Source organism: Staurois parvus, unplaced genomic scaffold, assembly GCF_062004578.1.
Source record: "Staurois parvus isolate SC_StPar_1 unplaced genomic scaffold, SC_StPar_1.0 ptg001422l, whole genome shotgun sequence".
Classification (NCBI taxonomy): Eukaryota; Metazoa; Chordata; class Amphibia; order Anura; family Ranidae; genus Staurois; species Staurois parvus.
In genome coordinates, this window is record NW_028319218.1 from 501,500 (window position 1) to 524,661 (window position 23,162).

The 23,162-nt window shown below is 38.3% G+C and overlaps 1 protein-coding gene across 1 annotated transcript in view; it reads left to right on the forward strand.

The window, feature by feature from the left end:
• The window catches only part of CORO2B (coronin 2B), a 114,717-nt gene that overhangs the window by 64,409 nt on the left and 27,146 nt on the right, over positions 1–23,162 (forward strand). The window contains exons 3-5 of the mRNA XM_089662071.1: positions 7,504–7,620; positions 13,564–13,713; positions 18,971–19,135. Of these exons, the coding sequence (XP_089518197.1) occupies positions 7,504–7,620; positions 13,564–13,713; positions 18,971–19,135 (432 nt within the window). The remainder of the gene's footprint in view (positions 1–7,503; positions 7,621–13,563; positions 13,714–18,970; positions 19,136–23,162) is intronic.

The following is a 23,162-nucleotide window of genomic DNA, read 5'->3' on the forward strand; positions in this document are numbered from 1 at the left end:
GTGTTAATGTATTTAAATCCGCCAGTCCATCTAATGCTACACTCCCCCCCAGACCGACAATGCTGCTCTCTGCTGTGCCTCCTGTGCTCCTTCATCCAGAGTGGGGGCGCTCTAATGCAGTAGGTGTGTTACTGGCCAGACCACCGGGTGAAAACAGAGGTGGAAAAAGCCAAAGAAAAGAAAACTAATGCAGCCGCCACATCTAATGATTGGTAAGCTGCGATATATGACATTTGGGAAGGGGGGGGGGTTTGGGTTTAAGACGGCCTTGATCCAACAGTAGCCAAGAAGATTCCAGAATACTGCAGTCAGTTTAGATCAGGGGCGGACTGACCATTCGAGCACTCGGGCACTGCCCGAGGGCCCAGGGTCAGTAGGGGGGCCCCATGAAATGCCTGGTAACTTTTATAGGCTTTTTTGGGTGTGATTTGAGTGTGGTCAAGGACACAGGGGCCCCATGATCCCCTATTGCCCGGGGGCCCCATGAGTTGTCAGTCCGCCCCTGGTTTAGATAAGAACTAATTTCTGATTGGTTGTTATAGTCGTATGCATGATTCACTCATTTTTAGCATTTGAAGCACCGAATCCAATAAGATATATTTAGGATCCTATTTATAAAGCAGTTATTCCTAACATTCACCAAACATTCACTGCAGGTGACTCTTCCTGGTGCATGCGTGACAACGACAGTGATTGATTCCCTGCCAGTAAATGTTTGGTGACAGTCACATTCACTACTGTATAACTAAGCCCCTAGACATAGTCCTGTGAAAGTTCAATTCTGTGCGATTGTTAGTAGGCCGTTTTCTCTGCAGGTCGAACATTTTACATTCGTAAGAAAAGCATAAATCAGAAAAAAAAAATCTGGAAAATAGCACATTATGGCCACTAGATGGAACTGATGATCGATGCTTATTCACTATGTCAGCGCCATCTAACATTCGACCTTGGGAGAATATAGCCTAATAACATTCGATTTTTGCCCCCAGGTCACACAAAACGAAGGTACATGCAGTTTCACAGGATGAATAGCTCTACAATTTTGTTATTGAAGACTCCAGCTCGCAATTTTGTCAATAATTATGTATGTATGTTAAATAAACAGCCATGGCCTTTGTTTGCTCATTTAATTGATATTGCCTTTAATGGTTCAGATTGTGTAGAGTCAGCTTAAGGTGACATTGAATGTAAGTCTGTAAATGTGATCAGTAGGGGGCAATGGTTAGTTACAGTCATGGCCAAAAATCTTACCACCCCCTTGCTTTTCTGTCAGATAACGCACCACTTGACCCAGAAAATTGCTGCAATGACAAATGTTTCGGCATTCTCGTGTTTATTTCTTTTGTTTGTATCGGTGTGGCACAAAAAAGTGGAGAAACAAAAAGCCAAATCTGACCCATTCCACGCAAAACCCCAAAAATGGACTGGACAAAATTATTGGCACCCTCCATGTAATAAGTGAAATGATTGGCTTCCTGTCACCATCAATGAGTTTCCTCCACCTCTCTGCTGGAATTTTGGATCGCTCTTCTTTCACCAACTCCTCCAGGTCTCTCACATTGGAAGGTTCCTTTCCCCAACTGCTGTTCTGAGATCTCTCCACAGGAGCTCTATGGGATGGAGATCTGGACTCATTGCTGGCCAGTTCAGTCCTCTCCAGCGCTTTGTCTGAAACCATTTCTGGGGGCTTTTTGATGTGTGCTTTGGGTCATTGTCCTGCTGGAAGACCCATGACCTCTGATGGAGACCCAACTTTCTGACACCGTGCCCTACATTGCACCCCAGAATTCTCTGGTAGTCTTCAGATTTCATAATGCCATGCACACGGCCAAGACATCCAGTGCCTGAAGCAGCAAAGCAACCCCAAACCATCAGTGACCCCCCACCATGTGTGACTGGAGGGACTGTGACCCCCCACCATGTGTGACTGGAGGGACTGGATTCTTCTCTTTAAAGTCCTCATTGAATTTTCTGAAACAGTAGAATGATGGACTTTACCAAAAAGCTGGAATCGTGTCAATTTGTTTCATCTGTCAACAGCACATTCTCCCAAAATGATTTGGCTTCCTTAGGTTAGTTTTGGCAAATTCCAATCTGGCTTCCAATATGTTTCTGTGTCAGCAGTGGGGTCCTCCTGGGTCTCCTACCATATTTCTGTGTCAGCAGTGGGGTCCTCCTGGGTCTCCTACCATATTTCTGTGTCAGCAGTGGGGTCCTCCTGGGTCTCCTACCATATTTCTGTGTCAGCGGTGGGGTCCTCCTGGGTCTCCTCCCATATTTCTGTGTCAGCAGTGGGGTCCTCCTGGGTCTCCTCCCATATCTCTGTGTCAGCAGTGGGGTCCTCCTGGGTCTCGTCCCATATTTCTGTGTCAGCAGTGGGGTTCTCCTGGGTCTCCTCCCATATTTGTGTATCAGCAGTGGGGTCCTCCTGGGTCTCCTACCATATTTCTGTATCAGCAATGGGGTCCTCCTGGGTCTCCTCCCATATTTCTGTGTCAGCAGTGGGGTTCTCCTGGGTCTCCTCCCATATTTGTGTATCAGCAGTGGGGTCCTCCTGGGTCTCCTACCATATTTCTGTATCAGCAATGGGGTCCTCCTGGGTCTCCTACCATATTTCTGTGTCAGCGGTGGGGTCCTCCTGGGTCTCCTCCCATATTTCTGTATCAGCAGTGGGGTCCTCCTGGGTCTCCTACCATATTTCTGTGTCAGCGGTGGGGTCCTCCTGGGTCTCCTCCCATATTTCTGTATCAGCAGTGGGGTCCTCCTGGGTCTCCTACCATATTTCTGTGTCAGCGGTGGGGTCCTCCTGGGTCTCCTCCCATATTTCTGTATCAGCAGTGGGGTCCTCCTGGGTCTCCTCCCATATCTCTGTGTCAGCAGTGGGGTCCTCCTGGGTCTCCTCCCATATTTCTGTGTCCGCAGTGGGGTTCTCCTGGGTCTCCTCCCATATTTGTGTATCACCAGTGGGGTCCTCCTGGGTCTCCTCCCATATCTCCGTGTCAGCAGTGGGGTCCTCCTGGGTCTCCTACCATATTTCTGTATCAGCAATGGGGTCCTCCTGGGTCTCCTACCATATTTCTGTATCAGCAATGGGGTCCTCCTGGGTCTCCTACCATATTTCTGTGTCAGCAGTGGAGTCCTCCTGGGTCTCCTCCCATATTTCTGTATCAGCAGTGGGGTCCTCCTGGGTCTCCTACCATAGCGTCCTTTTTCATTCAGATGGCGACGTATAGTGCGAGTGGACACAGGTGTACCCTGTGCCTGAAAGTCAGATTGAATTTGTCTGGAAGTTGATCGAAGTTCTTTGATCAATTTTTCTCTTTCCTCTACGTCCAGGGAGATTAGTGCCATGGGCTGTAAACTTCTTGAAAATGTTGCGCACAGTGGACACAGGAACATAAAGATCTCTGGAGATGGACTTGTCACCTTGAGGTTGTCCATGCTTTTATACCATTTTTGTTCTCCAATCCTCAGACAATTCTTTGCTGCTCTTTCTCTTCTCCATGCTCCGTGTGGCACACAGACACACATCAGAAAGGTGGAGGCCATTTTTCACCAATTTAACTGGTTGTCGGTGTGATTTCTATATTGTCATCACTGGTCATGGATACGGGGAGATTAATGAAAAAATTACAGGAACGTCACAAACTTGGAATGTAATTATTTCTTACAATTTTGAGAAGGTGCCGATCATTGTGTCCGGTCCATTTTTGAGGTTTTGCATGGAATGTGTCAGATTTGGCTTTTTGTTTCTCCACTTTTTTGTGTCATACCAATACAAACAAAAGGAATAAACATGAGAATGCCGAAACATTTGTTATTGCAGCAATTTTATGGGTGAAGTGGACAGTTATCTGACAGAAATGCGAGGGAGGGGGGACGAGATTTTTGACTATGACCATATATCTCATATACAACTGGATAAAATGAAAAATGGTTGTTCCCTTAAAGTGTATGTCCGGGTCAAACTATTTTTTCTTAGATTTACATAGAGCCAGGAAGGGTTGGAACCCAATGGTAGGTTTTTAATGCTCTCTGGGGCTCCATTACCCATTCCTCTCCTGCTGACAACAATTGACCAGACGGGAAAACTCCAATAACAAAACAGACAAAAAAAAAAGCATAGTAGAACAGAGGATGGCTAGCACCCCTATCAGATTTTTATTACTATCTTTGTACCTCACTTCCTTTTTGATGAAATTGTTGTCAGCAGGACAGGAAGTGAGGATAAATCTCTTTAATGAAGCCCCCCGGATAGCAGCAAAAACCCAACAGGGGTTCTAATACTTTCCCACTCCATCAAAAGTTGGAAAAAGCGTTACGGACCTTCGATGTAACAATAAGGACTTGTGTACTTAGGGGGTTTGGCCTGTCGGAGTAAAGTCCCAGCGCTTTTGGGCACCCAGGTGGCACATGTGCTGCATCCAGCAGCCTGTTAACTTCTATGACCGGCTGAAATATGCAGTGGCTGGACATTGTACTGTACTGGGCGCTGCATTCAGGTGCCTAGGCCCCAAACATCCCTATATGCATAGAGCCCTACATGTGCAGCATCCAGCCACAGTGGTTTTTAACCTGTCATTGATTTTCACAGGCTGCTGGTGGTGGGACTGGACATTGCACTGGGGCCTCCCAGAATGCGGAAAATGCTGGGATTTGGCGTTAAGAGGGCAAAACTGTCTATGTGCGTGTACCCTAAATCAGATATTATGAGGGCTGTACTGTATGGAATGCAAACGTGGCTTAATTACCTTATAGTTCATTTACATTTTACATGTTGGTTGAGTAACTCTTCCTCTATAGTAACCCTTCCCCTATAGTAACTCTTCCTCTATAGTAACTCTTCCTCTATAGTAACCCTTCCTCTATAGTAACTCTTCCTCTATAGTAACCCTTCCTCTATAGTAACCCTTCCTCTATAGTAACCCTTCCTCTATAGTAACTCTTCCTCTATAGTAACTCTTCCTCTACAGTAACTCTTCCTCTATAGTAACCCTTCCTCTATAGTAACCCTTCCTCCATAGTAACCCTTCCTCCATAGTAACTCTTCCTCTATAGTAACTCTTCCTCTACAGTAACCCTTCCTCTATAGTAACCCTTCCTCCATAGTAACCCTTCCTCCATAGTAACCCTTCCTCTATAGTAACTCTTCCTCTATAGTAACTCTTCCTCTATAGTAACCCTTCCTCTATAGTAACTCTCCCTCTATAGTAACTCTTCCTCTATAGTAACTCTCCCTCTATAGTAACTCTTCCTCTATAGTAACTCTTCCTCTATAGTAACCCTTCCTCTATAGTAACTCTTCCTCTATAGCAACTCTTCCTCTATAGTAACTCTTCCTCTATAGTAACTCTTCCTCTATAGTAACCCTTCCTCTATAGTAACTCTTCCTCTATAGTAACCCTTCCTATACAGTAACTCTTCCTCTATAGTAACTCTTCCTCTATAGTAACTCTTCCTCTATAGTAACCCTTCCTCTATAGCAACTCTTCCTCTATAGTAACCCTTCCTCTATAGTAACTCTTCCTCTATAGTAACCCTTCCTCTATAGTAACTCTTCCTCTATAGTAACTCTTCCTCTACAGTAACTCTTCCTCTATAGTAACTCTTCCTCTATAGTAACTCTTCCTCTATAGTAACCCTTCCTCTATAGTAACTCTTCCTCTATAGTAACCCTTCCTCTATAGCAGTGCTTCTCAATTATTTTCTGTCATGCCCCCCCTAGGAAGAAGAAAACATTTTGCGCTCCCCGCACGACTGTAAATAGTATCATTTGTCTATAGTGCCCCATCGTTTGTGTCAGTGGGAGGAATAATGCCCCATCATTAGTATCAGTGACACCAATGACACTTGCTGACCACTGTTCCAGTATGGTGCTGCTGCAGCCTGCATATGTGGTTGCAGCAGCACCTCTGCACTGCACACTTACCGGCTTTTCCCTCACTCGATTTTCGCGGGTCCGCTCGGCTCCGACTCCTCGCCCGTGATTGGCCGCCTGTGTACCTTTCCTGAGCTACAGTTCTGGCGGAAGGAAGAGTTACTATAGAGGAAGGGTTACTATAGAGGAAGGGTTACTATAGAGGAAGGGCTACTATAGAGGAAGGGTTACTATAGAGGAAGGGTTACTATAGAGGAAGGGTTACTATAGAGGAAGGGCTACTATAGAGGAAGGGTTACTATAGAGGAAGAGTTACTATAGAGGAAGGGCTACTATAGAGGAAGGGTTACTATAGAGGAAGGGTTACTATAGAGGAAGGGTTACTATAGAGGGAGGGTTACTATAGAGGAAGGGTTACTATAGAGGAAGGGTTACTATAGAGGAAGGGTTACTATAGAGGAAGGGTTACTATAGAAGAAGGGTTACTATAGAGGAAGAGTTACTATAGAGGAAGGGTTACTATAGAGGGAGGGTTACTATAGAGGAAGAGTCACTATAGAGGAAGGGTTACTATAGAGGAAGAGTTACTATAGAGGAAGGGTTACTATAGAGGAAGAGTTACTACAGAGGAAGGGTTACTATAGAGGAAGGGTTACTATAGAGGGAGGGTTACTATAGAGGAAGGGTTACTACAGAGGAAAGGTTACTACAGAGGGAGGGTTACTATAGAGGAAGGGTTACTATAGAGGAAGGGTTACTATAGAGGAAGGGTTACTATAGAGGGAGGGTTACTATAGAGGAAGGGTTACTATAGAGGAAAGGTTACTATAGAGGAAGGGTTACTATAGAGGAAGAGTTACTATAGAGGAAGGGTTACTATAGAGGGAGGGTTACTATAGAGGAAGGGTTACTATAGAGGAAGGGTTACTATAGAGGGAGGGTTACTATAGAGGAAGGGTTACTATAGAGGAAGGGTTACTATAGAGGGAGGGTTACTATAGAGGAAGGGTTACTATAGAGGAAAGGTTACTATAGAGGAAGAGTTACTATAGAGGAAGGGTTACTATAGAGGAAGGGTTACTATAGAGGAAGAGTTACTATAGAGGAAGGGTTACTATAGAGGAAGGGTTACTATAGAGGAAGGGTTACTATAGAGGAAGGGTTACTATAGAGGAATGGTTACTATAGATACTATTTATACTTTAATAAAACGTTACTCCCAGTTTTGCATTACTCTCAGTACAGCCCTCATACATTCTCATCTACAGCAGAGAAATAACGATTATCTTCATATTGTTCGTTTTTTTTCTTTGCTCCACTTTTTATATCCTCTTTCAATCTCCCAGAATTAGGCCGCAGCTCTCGGCTGAGTTCAGTTCCAGCTTCTATTTTTGTCAGACGTACAAATGGGTTCCCCCGCAGTTTAGAAATTCAACATTGAAATCATTTTCTTGAATTTGAGTTGCGGAAGTTGTCACTGCCAATAGAATGAATCCGAGTGTTGTGCATGGGCAGTCTGTGTGCAGGTGGAGGGAGGAGCTACTGACAGGTGTATCTGTCTGTCCTCCTCCCCCAGGTCTGCATGGTAGGGGGCTCACCTCTGAAATGTTCTGTGCCTCCCCCAGACTGGACGCATTGAGCCCAACCACCCCAAGGTGTGCGGGCACCAGGGCACAGTGCTGGATGTTAAGTGGAACCCGTTCATTGAGAACGTCATCGCCTCCTGCTCCGAGGACACCTCGGTAAGTCACGCTTCATGTCTGTGTTGTCATGATGGTAGTTCACACAGGACCTAGCACTCCACAGAGCAACAGCACACATCATGTGATTTAAAGGGGACGGTCACATACTGTACATTATGGCGGGGTCCACTCTCACTTTTAAGGGCAAACTATAAACCAATTTTTTTTATAGCGAGGTAAAGTTAAAATTGCTGATGATTTTCTATTTCCAAGTATAACAAACTGAAACAAAATGGCTCTCCAAATATACAGTAAAATTATAATTATTTTAATTAATTATTTCAATTAATTAATTTTTAATTTAAAAAAAAAAATTATTAGTTCATAATGTACAATTTAATTTATTTAGGTATTTAATTTATTATTTAATAATTTAGTAACTGACAGGGGTCAAAACCTTCCCTTACTCTAGCCAACTTTAAAAAAAAAAAGTAATAATAATTTAATTTTTTTTTATTTTTTATTTAAATGTAATTTTTTTAAATTAATTCATCAATTAGTTCAAAATGTATTATTTAATTTATTATAGGTATTTCATTTATTATTTAATAATTTAGTAACTGACAGGGGTCATAACCCTCCCTTACTCTAGCCAACTTTAAAAAAAAATGTAATAATAATTTAAATTGTTTTTATTTTTTATTTAAATGTAATTTTTTTAAATTAATTCATCAATTAGTTCATAATGTATTATTTAAATTATTATAGGTATTTCATTCATTATAATTTAGTAACTGACAGGGGTCATAACCCTCCCTTACTCTAGCCAACTTTAAAAAAAAAATGTAATAATAATTTAAATTGTTTTTATTTTTTATTTAAATGTAATTTTTTTAAATTAATTCATCAATTAGTTCATAATGTATTATTTAAGGTATTATAGGTATTTCATTTATTATTTAATAATTTAGTTACTGACAGGGGTCATAACCCTCCCTTACTCTAGCCAACTTTAAAATAAAAATGTAATTAAAATTTTTTTTATTTTTTATTTAAATGTAATTTTTTTTAAATTAATTCATCTGTTAGTTCATAATGTATTATTTAATGTATTATAGGTATTTCATTTATTATTTAATAATTTAGTTACTGACAGGGGTCATAACCCTCCCTTACTCTAGCCAACTTTTTAAAAAAAATGTAATAATAATTAAATTTTTTTTATTTTTTATTTTAATGTAATTTTTTTAAATTAATTCATCAATTAGTTCATAATGTATTATTTAATTTATTATAGGTATTTCATTTATTATTTAACAATTTAGTAACTGACAGGGGTCATAACCCTCTCTTACTCTAGCCAACTTTTTTAAAAAAAGTAATAATAATTTTAAAAAATTTTATTTTTTATTTAAATGTAGTTTTTTTAAATTAATTCATCAATTAGTTCATAATGTATTATTTAATTTATTATAGGTATTTCATTTATTATTTAATAATTTAGTAACTGACAGGGGTCATAACCCTCCCTTACTCTAGCCAACTTTAAAAAAAAATGTAATAATAATTTAAATTGTTTTTACTTTTTATTTAAATGTAATTTTTTAAAATTAATTCATCAATTAGTTCATAATGTATTATTTAATTTATTATAGGTATTTCATTTATTATTTAACAATTTAGTAACTGACAGGGGTCATAACCCTCTCTTACTCTAGCCAACTTTTTTAAAAAAAGTAATAATAATTTTAAAAAAATTTATTTTTTATTTAAATGTAGTTTTTTTAAATTAATTCATCAATTAGTTCATAATGTATTATTTAATTTATTATAGGTATTTCATTTATTATAATTTAGTAACTGACAGGGGTCATAACCCTCCCTTACTCTAGCCAACTTTAAAAAAAAAATGTAATAATAATTTAAATTGTTTTTATTTTTTATTTAAATGTAATTTTTTTAAATTAATTCATCAATTAGTTCATAATGTATTATTTAAATTATTATAGGTATTTCATTTATTATAATTTAGTAACTGACAGGGGTCATAACCCTCCCTTACTCTAGCCAATTTAAAAAAAAAAATGTAATAATAATTTAAATTGTTTTTATTTATTATTTAAATGTAATTTTTTTAAATTAATTCATCAATTAGTTCATAATGTATTATTTAAGGTATTATAGGTATTTCATTTATTATTTAATAATTTAGTTACTGACAGGGGTCATAACCCTCCCTTACTCTAGCCAACTTTAAAATAAAAATGTAATTAAATTTTTTTTATTTTTTATTTAAATGTAATTTTTTTTAAATTAATTCATCTGTTAGTTCATAATGTATTATTTAATGTATTATAGGTATTTCATTTATTATTTAATAATTTAGTTACTGACAGGGGTCATAACCCTCCCTTACTCTAGCCAACTTTTTAAAAAAAATGTAATAATAATTAAATTTTTTTTATTTTTTATTTTAATGTAATGTTTTTAAATTAATTCATCAATTAGTTCATAATGTATTATTTAATTTATTATAGGTATTTCATTTATTATTTAACAATTTAGTAACTGACAGGGGTCATAACCCTCTCTTACTCTAGCCAACTTTTTAAAAAAAATGTAATAATAATTTAAAAAAAATATATTTTTTATTTAAATGTAGTTTTTTTAAATTAATTAATCAATTAGTTCATAATGTATTATTTAATTTATTATAGGTATTTCATTTATTATTTAATAATTTAGTAACTGACAGGGGTCATAACCCTCTCTTACTCTAGCCAACTTTTTAAAAAAAAGTAATAATAATTTTAAAAAATTTTATTTTTTATTTAAATGTAGTTTTTTTTAATTAATTAATCAATTAGTTCATAATGTATTATTTAATTTATTATAGGTATTTCATTTATTATTTAATAATTTAGTAACTGACAGGGGTCATAACCCTCTCTTACTCTAGCCAACTTTTTAAAAAAAAGTAATAATAATTTTAAAAAATTTTATTTTTTATTTAAATGTAGTTTTTTTTAAATTAATTCATCAATTAGTTCATAATGTATTATTTAATTTATTATAGGTATTTCATTTATTATTTAATAATTTAGTAACTGACAGGGGTCAAAACCCTCCCTTACTCTATCCAACTTTTAAAATAAATAAAGTTTTGGCTTTGGCTGTACTGTAAGGTAGACTTAGGAGGAAGGATACACCATAAAGAAATAATCATATAATAATAATATTAATTTTTTTATTTAAATGTATTTTTTTAATTAAATCATCTATTAGTTCATAATGTATTATTTAACTTATTATTTAATATATTTTAGTAACTGACAGGAGTTATAACCCTCCCTTACTCTATTGTACTGTAAGGCAGAATTAGGAGGAAGGGTACACCAGAGAGAAATAACCATATAATAATAATTTATTTTTTTTATTTAAAAGTTTTTTTAATTAATTAATCTATTAGTTCATAATGTATTATTTTATTTATGATAGGTATTTAGTTGATTATTTAATAATTTAGTAACTGACAGGGGTCATAACCCTCCCTTACTCTATCCAGCTTAAAAAAAAATACAGTTTTGGCTTTGGTTGTACTGTAAGGCAGACTTAGGAGGAAGGGTACACCACAGAGAAATAATCATAGAATAATAATTTACATTTTTTTAATTTTTTTATTTAAAAGTATTTTTTTAATTAATTAATTTTTTAGTTCATAATGTATTATTCAATTTATTATAGGTATTTAATTTATTATTTAATAATTTAGTAACTGACAGGGGTCATAACCTTCCCTTACTCTATCCAACTTTTTAGAAAAAATAAAGTTTTGGCTTTGGTTGTACTGTAAGGCAGACTTAGGAGGAAGGGTACACCATAGAGAAATAACCATATAATAATAATTTACATTTTTACATTTTTTATTTAAATTTTTTTTATTAAATCATTTATTTGTTCATAATGTATTATTTAATTTATTATAGGTATTTAATTTATTATTTAATATAATTTAGTAACCGAAACGGGTCATAACCCTCCCTTACTCTATACAACTTAAAAAAACTATACATTTTTGGCTTTGGTTGTACTACAATATAAGGCAGACTTAGGAGGAAGGGTACACCACAGAGAAATAATCATAGAATAATAATTTACATTTTTTTTATTTAAAAGTATTTTTTTAATGAATTAATCTATTAATTCATAATATATTGTTTAATTTATTATAGGTATTTAATTTAATATTTAATAATTTAGTAACTGACAGGAGTTATAACCCTCCTTTACTCTATCCAAAGAAAAAAATAAATAAATAAATAAATAAATAAAAAGGTTTTGGCTTTAGTTGTACTGTAAGGCAAACTTAGGAAGGGTACACCAAAGAAAAATAATAATATAATAATAATTATTATTTTTATTCATTATTTTAATTAATTCCTTTTTTTAAATTAAATCATCTATTAGTTCACAATGTATTATTTAATTTAATATAAGTATTTAATTTAATATTTAATAATTTAGTAACTGACAGGATTTATAACCCTACCTTACTCTATCCAAATAGAAAAAAAAAAAAAAAGTTGTGGCTTTAGTTGTACTGTAAGGCAGACTTAGGAGGAAGGGTACGCCATAGAAAAATAATATAATAATAATAATAATCATAACAATATAAAAATATATAATAATAATAAATATTATTAATAATATTAAATTATTATTATTATTATTCATTATTTTAATTACTTCTTTTTTTTAAATGAAATCATCTATTACTTCACAATGTATTATTTAATTTAATATTTAATAATTTAGTAACTGACAGGAGTTATAGCCCTACCTTACCCTATCCAAATTTTTAAAAAAAAAAAAAAGGTTGCGGCTTTAGTTGCACTGTAAGGCACACTTAGGAGGAAGGGTACACCATAGAAAAATATTATAATCATAATAAATAATATAATAATAATAAATTATTATTAATATTACATTATTATTATTCATTATTTTAATTAATTCCTTTTTAAAATTAAATCATCTATTAGTTCACAATGTATTATTTAATTTAATATAAGTATTTAATTTAATATTTAATAATTTAGTAACTGACAGGAGTTATAACCCTTCCTTACTCTATCCAAATTAAAGAAAAGAAAAAAAAAAGGTTGTGGCTTTAGTCGTACTGTAAGTCAGACTTAGGAGGAAGGGCACACCATAGAAAAATAATATATTTATAATACAGTAAATAATATAATAATTTATTATTAATATTACATTATTATTAGTCATTATTTTAATTAATTCCTTTTTAAAACTAAATCATCTATTAGTTCACAATGTATTATTTAATTTATTATAAGTATTTAATTTAATATTTAATAATTTAGTAACTGACAGGAGTTATAGCCCTACCTTACTCTATCCAAATTAAAAAAAAAAAAAAAAAAAAAAAAAGGTTGTGGCTTTAGTTGTACTGTAAGGAAGACATAGGAGGTAGGGTACACCATAGAAAAATAATATAATATTAATAAATAATATAATAATAAATTGTTATTAATAATATTACATTATTATCATTAGTTTAATTAATTCCTTTTTAAAATTAAATCATCTATTAGTTCAAAATGTATTATTTAATTTAATATAAGTATTTAATTTAATATTTAATAATTTAGTAACTGACAGGAGTTATAACCCTTCCTTACTCTATCGAAATTAAAAAAAAAAAATGTTGTGGCTTTAGTTTTACTGTAAGACAGACTTAGGAGGAAGGGAACACCATAGAGAAATAATCATAGAATAATGATATCATTGTATATTTTAGAATCTTCTGTTATGAGACACATATATTCTTTTAAAACTTTTTAAATACAAGTAACAGAATATAGACTGTGGTGTCTGTTGGTTCTGTGTCTCTTTCGGCATAACCCGTGTGATCGGCAGTATATGTGTCATCCATCATGGTATACATTGTAGCGGTGCAGTAATAACGTGTCCTTTCCCAAGGTGCGGATATGGGAAATCCCGAATGGTGGGCTGAAGAAGAACATGACAGAAGCGGTGCTGGAACTGTATGGACACAGCAGAAGAGTGGGGCTCATAGAGTGGCATCCTACAGCCAACAACATATTGTTCAGCTCAGGCTACGACTACAAGGTCAGCGTTGCCTAATCCCATCACCGAACCCAACGTAACATTGTTGCATTTTGATGTCGCTAATCACAATTTAGGATTCCGGTTTGGTGGTCTCGGATAAGTCAGCAGTTTCATAGACTTTGGCCATTTATATACTCTTACCTTACCACCTATACTAAAGGAAAAAAGTTTATTTTTCCCTAAATTGTTGTGGGATCCCTGTCATTGTGTTATTTTAAAGTGGGAATCATACCAGAATCCCATTCTTCCCAAAATGGCTATTAAGGGGACCTAGATGACCTGGAGACCGCTGACTATGGCCTGCCATCTGAAGCTCGGGTCCTCTGGGGCGTGATACACGTTACCCACCTTTGGAAACACTGAGTTAGACTTGTACCTAGGAAAATATTCCCTACCTACAGCACCAAAATTTAGAATTATTTTCAGTGCCTACAGACTTTCCTGAACCCCATTCACATCTAAACCCATCTGGTAACTTTGCTGGTTCTCTTCTTTCAAACTATTGAATGATATTGTGACACATTGGGATACCGTGAAAATAAAAATCAAATTTCCTATTTCTTTGGTTAACTTTTTATTTCTGCAATAGAAAAGTACTTGAGTAGAGCATGTAGTTACACGTGTTTCCATTACTATTCAATAGAGGAGTAACCAGTGTTTCCATTACTTTTCAGTAGAGGAGTAATATGTTTTTCCTTTACTTTTCAATAGAGGAGTAATCAGTGTTTCCACTACTATTCAATAGAGGAGTAATCAGTGTTTCCATTACTTTTCAACAGAGGAGTAATCAGTGTCTGCATTACTATTCAATAGAGGAGTAATCAGTGTTTCCATTACTTTTCAACAGAGGTGTAATTTGTGTCTGCATTACTATTCAATAGAGGAGTAATCAGTGTTTCCATTACTTTTCAATAGAGGAGTAATCAGTGTTTGCATTACTATTCAAAAGAGGAGTAACCAGTGTTTCCATTACTTTTCAATAAAGGAGTAATCAGTTTCTGCATTACTATTCAATAGAGGAGTAATCAGTGTTTCCATTACTTTTCAACAGAGGAGTAATTGGTGTCTGCATTACTATTCAATAGAGGAGTAATCAGTGTTTCCATTACTTTTCAATAGAGGAGTAATCAGTGTTTGCATTACTATTCAATAGAGGAGTTATCAGTGTCTGCATTATTATTCAATAGAGGAGTAATCAGTGTTTCCCTTACTATTCAATAGAGGAGTAATCAGTGTTTCCATTACTTTTCAACAGGGGAGTTAACAGTGTCTACATTACTATTCAATAGAGGAGTAATCAGTGTTTCCATTACTATTCAATAGAGGAGTAATCAGTGTTTCCATTACTTTTCAATAGGCGAGTTAGCAGTGTCTGCAGAGTAATCACTGTTTCCATTACTTTTCAACAGAAGAGTAATCAGTGACTGCATTACTATTCAATGGAGGAGTAATCAGTGTTTCCATTACTATTCAATAGAGGAGTAATCAGTGTTTCCATTACTTTTCAACAGAGGAGTAATCAGTGTCTGTATTACTTTTCAATAGAGGAGTAATCAATGTTTCCATTACTTTTCAATAGAGGAGTAATAAGTGTTTCTATTACTTTTCAATAGAGGAGTAATAAGTGTTTCCATTACTTTTCAACAGAGGAGTAATCAGGGTCTGCATTACTATTCAATAGAGGAGTAATCAGTGTTTCCATTACTATTCAATAGAGGAGTAATCAGTGTTTCCATTACTATTCAATAGAGGAGTAATAAGTGTTTCCATTACTTTTCAGTAGAGGAGTAATCAGTGTTTCCATTACTATTCAATAGAGGAGTAATCAGTGTTCCATTACTATTCAATAGAGGAGTAATCAATGTTTTTATTACTTTTCAATAGAGAAGTAATCAGTTTCCATTACTATTCAGTAGAGGAGTAATAAGTGTTTCTATTACTTTTCAATAGAGGAGTAATAAGTGTTTCCATTACTTTTCAACAGAGGAGTAATCAGGGTCTGCATTACTATTCAATAGAGGAGTAATCAGTGTTTCCATTACTATTCAATAGAGGAGTAATCAGTGTTTCCATTACTATTCAATAGAGGAGTAATAAGTGTTTCCATTACTTTTCAGTAGAGGAGTAATCAGTGTTTCCATTACTATTCAATAGAGGAGTAATCAGTGTTCCATTACCATTCAATAGAGGAGTAATCAATGTTTTTATTACTTTTCAATAGAGGAGTAATCAGTTTCCATTACTATTCAGTAGAGGAGTAATCAGTGTTTCCCTTACTATTCAATAGAGGAGTAATCAGTGTTTCCATTACTTTTCAACAGGGGAGTTAACAGTGTCTACATTACTATTCAATAGAGGAGAAATCAGTGTTTCCATTACTATTCAATAGAGGAGTAATCAGTGTTTCCATTACTTTTCAACAGGGGAGTTAACAGTGTCTACATTACTATTCAATAGACGAGAAATCAGTGTTTACATTACTTTTCAACAGGCGAGTTAGCAGTGTCTGCAGAGTAATCACTGTTTCCATTACTTTTCAACAGAAGAGTAATCAGTGTCTGCATTACTATTCAATGGAGGAGTAATCAGTGTTTCCATTACTATTCAATAGAGGAATAATCAGTGTTTCCATTACTTTTCAACAGAAGAGTAATCAGTGTCTGTATTACTTTTCAATAGAGGAGTAATCACTGTTTCCATTACTTTTCAATAGAGGAGTAATACGTATTTCCATTACTTTTCAGTAGAGGAGTTATCAGTGTTTCCATTACTATTCAATAGAGGAGTAATCAGTGTTTCCATTACTATTCAATAGAGGAGTAATCAATGTTTTTATTACTTTTCAATAGAGGAGTAATCAGTTTCCATTACTATTCAATAGAGGAGTAATCAATGTTTCCATTACTATTCAATAGTGCAGTAATCACTGTTTCCATTACTATTCAATAGAGGAGTAATAAGTGTTTCCATTACTTTTCAGTAGAGGAATAATCAGTGTTTCCATTACTTTTCAACAGAGGAGTAATCAGTGTTTCCATTACTATTCAAAAGAGGAGTAATCGGTGTTTCCATTACTTTTAAACAGAGGAGTAATCGGTGTCTCCATTACTGGTCAATAGAGAACTAATCAGTTCAATATAGGAGTAATCAGTGTTCCCATGACTATTCAATAAAAGAGTAACCATTGGTACAAATGTATAATTTCAACAGGTTGCTATGTGCAACCTTGTCCCAGCCTGTTTGCAGCATTGTCTGTCATGACAGATCCATGTTAACCTACCTGATTACTTTAGACCAGCCTTTCCTGACCTTTTTACTCCAGATTTTCAGGTGTACGGGAATCCCAGCAAAGATTAGTCCATAAAGAGTCATAAGGAAAATTCTCCTTAAATTGGTGGTCAGTGGAAGGTATAACCCCGTACAGTCTTGGTTAGAATGCCACCATTACAGCCAGCTAAAATGATCATTGGTGTCAGGGGTCAATGGGATAACAAATGCCTCTTACATTTGTCACAGTCAAATTAGGGCCCTTTTATTATGATTGTAGACCTCTTTACGACTTGGCCAAGCCTGCTCAGGACAAAGTTGGTTGGCCTGGTTTGACTGCACCAGATACTATTGTTTCTCATATAGGACACACAATGTCTTCCCTTAGGCACAAACATGCAAGTTCACCTGATCAAAACAAGCATGTTTGTAGACAGATTTTTCTTTAGGAAGATCATTCGGTGACTGGGTGGTTCAAGAATGGCTGGGCATGGTCTAATGTAGAGTTCCGTGGAGCCCAAATGGCTGGGCATTGTCTAATATAGGGTTCCGTGGAACCCCAATGGCTGGGCATTGTCTAATATAGGGTTCCGTGGAACCCCATTGGCTGGGCATTGTCTAATATAAGGTTCCGTGGAACCCCAATGGCTGGGCATTGTCTAATGTAGAGTTCCGTGGAGCCCAAATGGCTGGGCATTGTCTAATATAGGGTTCTGTGGAGCCCAAATGGCTGGGCATTGTCTAATATAGGGTTCCATGGAACTCCAATGACTGGGCATTGTCTAATGTAGAGTTCCGTGGAACCCCAATGGCTGGGCATGGTCTAATGTAGAGTTCCGTGGAGCCCAAATGGCTGGGCATTGTCTAATATAGGGTTCCATGGAGCCCACATAGCTGGGTATTGTCTAATATAGGTTTCCGTGGAACCCCAGTGGCTGGGCATTGTCTAATGTAGTGTTCCGTGGAACCCCAACGTTCCTCCTGAGGGTGCTTGGGGTTCCTTTAGATGTGGGTCATTGACTTCCCACATGATAATGCTTGCATAGCTACAGTTCCAATGCCACTTGGCAGAACCAGCAGCATGACACCAAAGATCTTTTTAGCAGTCTGTAAGGCTGACCACAGCTGTGAAGGTTGTATTCTTCTTGCCCCAATGGAGGCCTTTTTTTATTATTGACCCCTAATAAATTGGTTCTAGTAAGGGTTCCCTGGAATGTGAAAATTATTATAGAGTTCCTTGCGGTAAAAAGGTTGAGAAAGGCTGGTCTAGGAACAAAGTAACATTTGGGGCACTGGCCACTGTACATGAAACTAGGATTGTGTCCTGGATGGCCGGTACATTTCCCCATTATTGAAGTTGTGGTCCCTTTAAGCGAGATGACTTGAATGCAGTTTTAGTACTCACGGGTTCTCCCCCCTGCGGGGTTCTGGGGTAGTCCGGTTGGAGAGGAGAGGATTGATTTCAAGTATTATCAGTAAGCCCTCATTGATACCTGGATTTCAGAGGGACCTTTGGGTGGGAAAAGAACCTCCAAGCCCTGATTACAGGGACTCTGGTCATGCAGGGGGTTAAGCCACCTACAAGAAGCAATGAGGAATCCGCACCCGTCTGTGAGGTAGAGTGGAGCCCTGTGCAAGTGTGAACTGTCTGACAACTGAGACAGTTTTTGCTGCCTTTGCAGCACTCCGAGACAGACGGGGAACCCTAAACCCTGGTATGGGACTGGTAAATTGGTGGTGAGCCATCATATTGTTTTCAGGATATTTCAACTGTGGACTGTTTGCATTTATCTTTGACAAAGAAATTGTTTTATTCCTGACTTCTGAAGAAGCGATTAAGACTGCGTTACTTTTACGAACGCCCGGTTGGTGATCCCAAGTTCCCCATATCACACCACCCAATTGGGCATTGTTTGTGAATTAGCGATGTCTTATAACAGGGCTCAGTGGCGGGGAAAGTAACGGTATTAATGAAAACTTCCGTGTTTAGATACTGATCTGGAATCTGGATGACGGGGAAGCAGTGAAAATGATAGACTGTCACACGGATGTCATCCTTTGCATGTCCTTCAACACAGACGGGAGCCTACTGGCCACCACCTGCAAAGATAAGAAGTTGCGTGTGCTGGAACCTCGTTCAGGGAGAGTGCTGCAGGTGATCGGTGATCGTTCACGTGACTATATTCATTTTATGATTTACCTTCTTCATTGTATACTTCATGTCTTTCATTATCTTATGTTCAGCATTGTAATTATTGTGTGTTTATTTAACCCCTTCACACCTAAGGGGAAAACAAATCTAAACGCCTAAGCACAATTTTGCAACGTTGACATGTGTTAGTAAAACTATACATATCATCACAACTACTTTGTACATCCAGGTGAATTATACCGCGTTTTTCTTCAGGACAAATTGGGCTTTCATTTGGTGGTAAATGTTAATGGATATCGCCTGATTTTTTTTATTATCAAAGGAAAACTGGCCCAAAATACTAAAAAAAAAATATTTTTTTTTATAGCTGTATGGTTCTTGTTACTACCATAACCTACCACCAAAGGACAACCCAAAATAAATTCTCCAGCTCTTGACGATCGCAGCGATACCATATATGTGTATGTTATTTGTTGTTTGTACCCGTAGTACAGCCCAGAAACAATAGTGTGCATTTTGTCTTTTTTTTGTCTTTTTTTTTTTACCTAAAACACACTGACATTGGCACTAACTGACACTGATACCAATTTTTTTTTAAAATCCTGACTGTAACGGAAGCGTAGGCAGGACAGAGCACACGGAGAAGATGGGGAACACACAAAGCTTTATTGAAGCAACAAAATGACAGACACTCAATGGGGAAATGGCAGGGAGGGTGATGTGTGCGCAAACCAGGGACGATTCCAGGCACGGGGGGTCTTCGGCAACAGGCAGGCAATCTCCCTCCTAGGCTTGGGGCCTCAGCCAAGCTCCCTCCGTGACTGGACAGCAGATTGGAGACTCGGGCAACAGGCGGGCAACCTACCCCTGAGCAGGGGTCTTGGGCAACAGGCAGGTAATCTACCCCTGGGCAGGGGCCTCGGGCAACAGGCGGCAATCTACCCCTGGCAGGGGTCTCGAGCAACAGACGGCAACCTACCACTGGGCAGGGACCTCAGGCAACAGGTGGCAATCTACCCCTGGGCAGGGGTCTCGGGCAACAGGCGGCAATCTACCACTGGGCAGGGACCTCGGGCAACAGGCGGCAATCTACCCCTGGGCAGGGGTCTCGGGCAACAGGCGGCAACCTACCACTGGGCAGGGACCTGGGGTAACAGGCGGCAATCTACCACTGGGCAGGGACCTCGGGCAACAGGCGGCAATCTACCCCTGGGCAGGGGTCTCGGGCAACAGGCGGCAACCTACCACTGGGCAGGGACCTCGGGCAACAGGCGGCAATCTACCCCTGGGCAGGGGTCTCGAGCAACAGGCAGGCAACCTACCACTGGGCAGGGACCTCGGGCAACAGGCGGCAATCTACCCCTGGGCAGGGATCTCGGGCAACAGGCGGCAACCTACCACTGGGCAGGGACCTCGGGCAACAGGTGGCAATCTGCCCCTGGGCAGGGGTCTTGGGCAACAGGCGGCAACCTACCACTGGGCAGGGACCTCGGGCAACAGGCGGCAACCTACCACTGGGCAGGGACCTCGGGCAACAAGCGGCAATCTACCCCTGGGCAGGGGTCTCGAGCAACAGGCGGCAACCTACCACTGGGCAGGGGCCTTGGGCAACAGGCGGCAATCTACCCCTGGGCAGGGGTCTCGGGGACTCAACGGGACTCTAACTGTGGAGTCTGGCCTCAGCACAGCTCCCACCCAGCTTTCTAGGGACATTGGGTTCACGGGGACTCAACGGGTAGCGATGGCTCAAGCACTCAGGGGCACCACAGGTAGCTATACTCCGGGCTTGCCATGGGGCGGTTCAAGTAAGGGTAGTCTAGGCGTGTAGTAGGGCAGTGCATAACCCAGGTGGTCTGTGCGCACAACAGGGACAGTTCAGGACACGGGTGGTCAGTGCACACAGCGGGGCAGTTCGGAACACGGGTGGTCGGTGCACACAGCGGGGACAGTTCAGGACACGAGTGGTCGGTGCACACAGCAGGCACAGTTCAGGACACAGGTGGTCAGTACGCACAACAGGGACAGTTCAGGACACGAGTGGTCGGTGCACACACCGAGGACAGTTCAGGACACGAGTGGTCGGTGCACACAGCAGGCACAGTTCAGGACACAGGTGATCAGTGCGCACAACAGGGACAGTTCAGGACACGAGTGGTCGGTGCACACAGCAGGGACAGTTCAGGACACAGGTGGTCAGTGCTTACAACAGGGACAGTTCAGGACAAAGGTTGTCAGTACACACAACAGGGACAGTTCAGGACACGGGTGGTCGGTGCACACAGCGGGGACAGTTCAGGACACGGGTGGTCGGTGCACACAGCGGGGACAGTTCAGGACACAGGTGGTCAATTGCGCACAACAGGGACAGTTCAGGACACAGGTGGTCAGTGCACACAACAGGGACAGTTCAGGACACGGGTGGTCGGTGCACACAGCGGGGACACTTGAGGACACGAGTGGTCGGTGCACACAGCAGGGACAGTTCAGGACACAGGTGGTCAGTGCGCACAACAGGGACAGTTCAGGACACTCACGGTAAGCAGGTTGCAGATCCTCAGCGGCAGGCGGCTCCAGACAGGGAGGACCAGCGGTCAGTGTTCCAGGGACAACCAGCGATCAGCATACAGCAGCAGCTCCCCGGGCACTCAACAGCGGACGGCTTCCAGGGACACGCAGCCACGGACAGTGTGCTGGGTCCCTCAGCAGCAGCTCCCAGGGCACTCAGCAGCAGACAGGGTGCAAGGGTGCTCAGTAGACAGGCTTACAGACTTGTAGGGTCTGGCAGGGTCTCAGCTGTGGGGTCTGACCTTTGAGGAGAAGGCTCATGCAGAGCTGTGGAGACTCCCAACCCTGGGGTATTGCAGAGGGCTACAGTCCTGAACTTTTGGGTGTCTGCAGAGTGCGCAGGGGGGATGGCTGGGGAGGCATGGTCCCCCTCACCCGAGCCTTTCAGAATCTTTTTGGGAGCAAGATGATTCCAGCAGCATTGACAGGAAGAGAGGAGGGCTGCTTCCTGTGCAAGTCTTTTGAAAACCATGTGGGACACAGCTAGGTTGCTTCGGCAATGGCCAGCCCAGCCCTGTCCATGGAAGCTCCACAGACATCGGAATGTGCAAGGGGGAAGGGAGGGGTGGAGGGATATGGCAGGGGATGGGAGAGGCACTGGCAGTCCCTGACACTGACCTTTGACCCTGACATTTTTACCTTGACCTTTGACCCTGACCTTGACCCAAACAATAACTCTGGCACTTAACTAGATCAAACCTTGATCTAGGTATTGCTTCTTTATTTTTTATTTTATTTTTTAATATTTATTTATTTATCTTTTTTTTTTTTTTCTTACAAACCTTATTTTTTCTCTCTATGCCAGGAGTTAGAGAGATACAATGTATAACAGAATGTATATAATGATACAATGTATAACAGAATGTATACAATGATACAATGTATAATATGATGTATATAATGATACAATGTATAACAGAATGTATATAATGATACAATGTATAATAGAATTTATATAATGATACAATGTATAACAGAATGTATATAATGATACAATGTATAATAGAATTTATATAATGATACAATGTATAATAGAATGTATATAATGATACAATGTATAACAGAATGTATATAATGATACAACGTATAATAGAATGTATATAACGATACAACGTATAACAGGATGTATATAATGATACAATGTATAATAGGATGTATATAATGATACAATGTTTAATAGAATGTATATAATGATACAACGTATAATAGGATGTATATAATGATACAATGTATAATAGGATGTATATAATGATACAACGTATAATAGGATGTATATAATGATACAATGTATAATGGGATGTATATAATGATTCAACATATAATAGGATGTATATAATGATACAATGTATATTAGAATGTATATAATGATACAATGTATATTAGAATGTATATAATGATACAATGTATATAATGATACAATGTATAATGGAATGTATATAATGATACAATGTATAATGGAATGTAT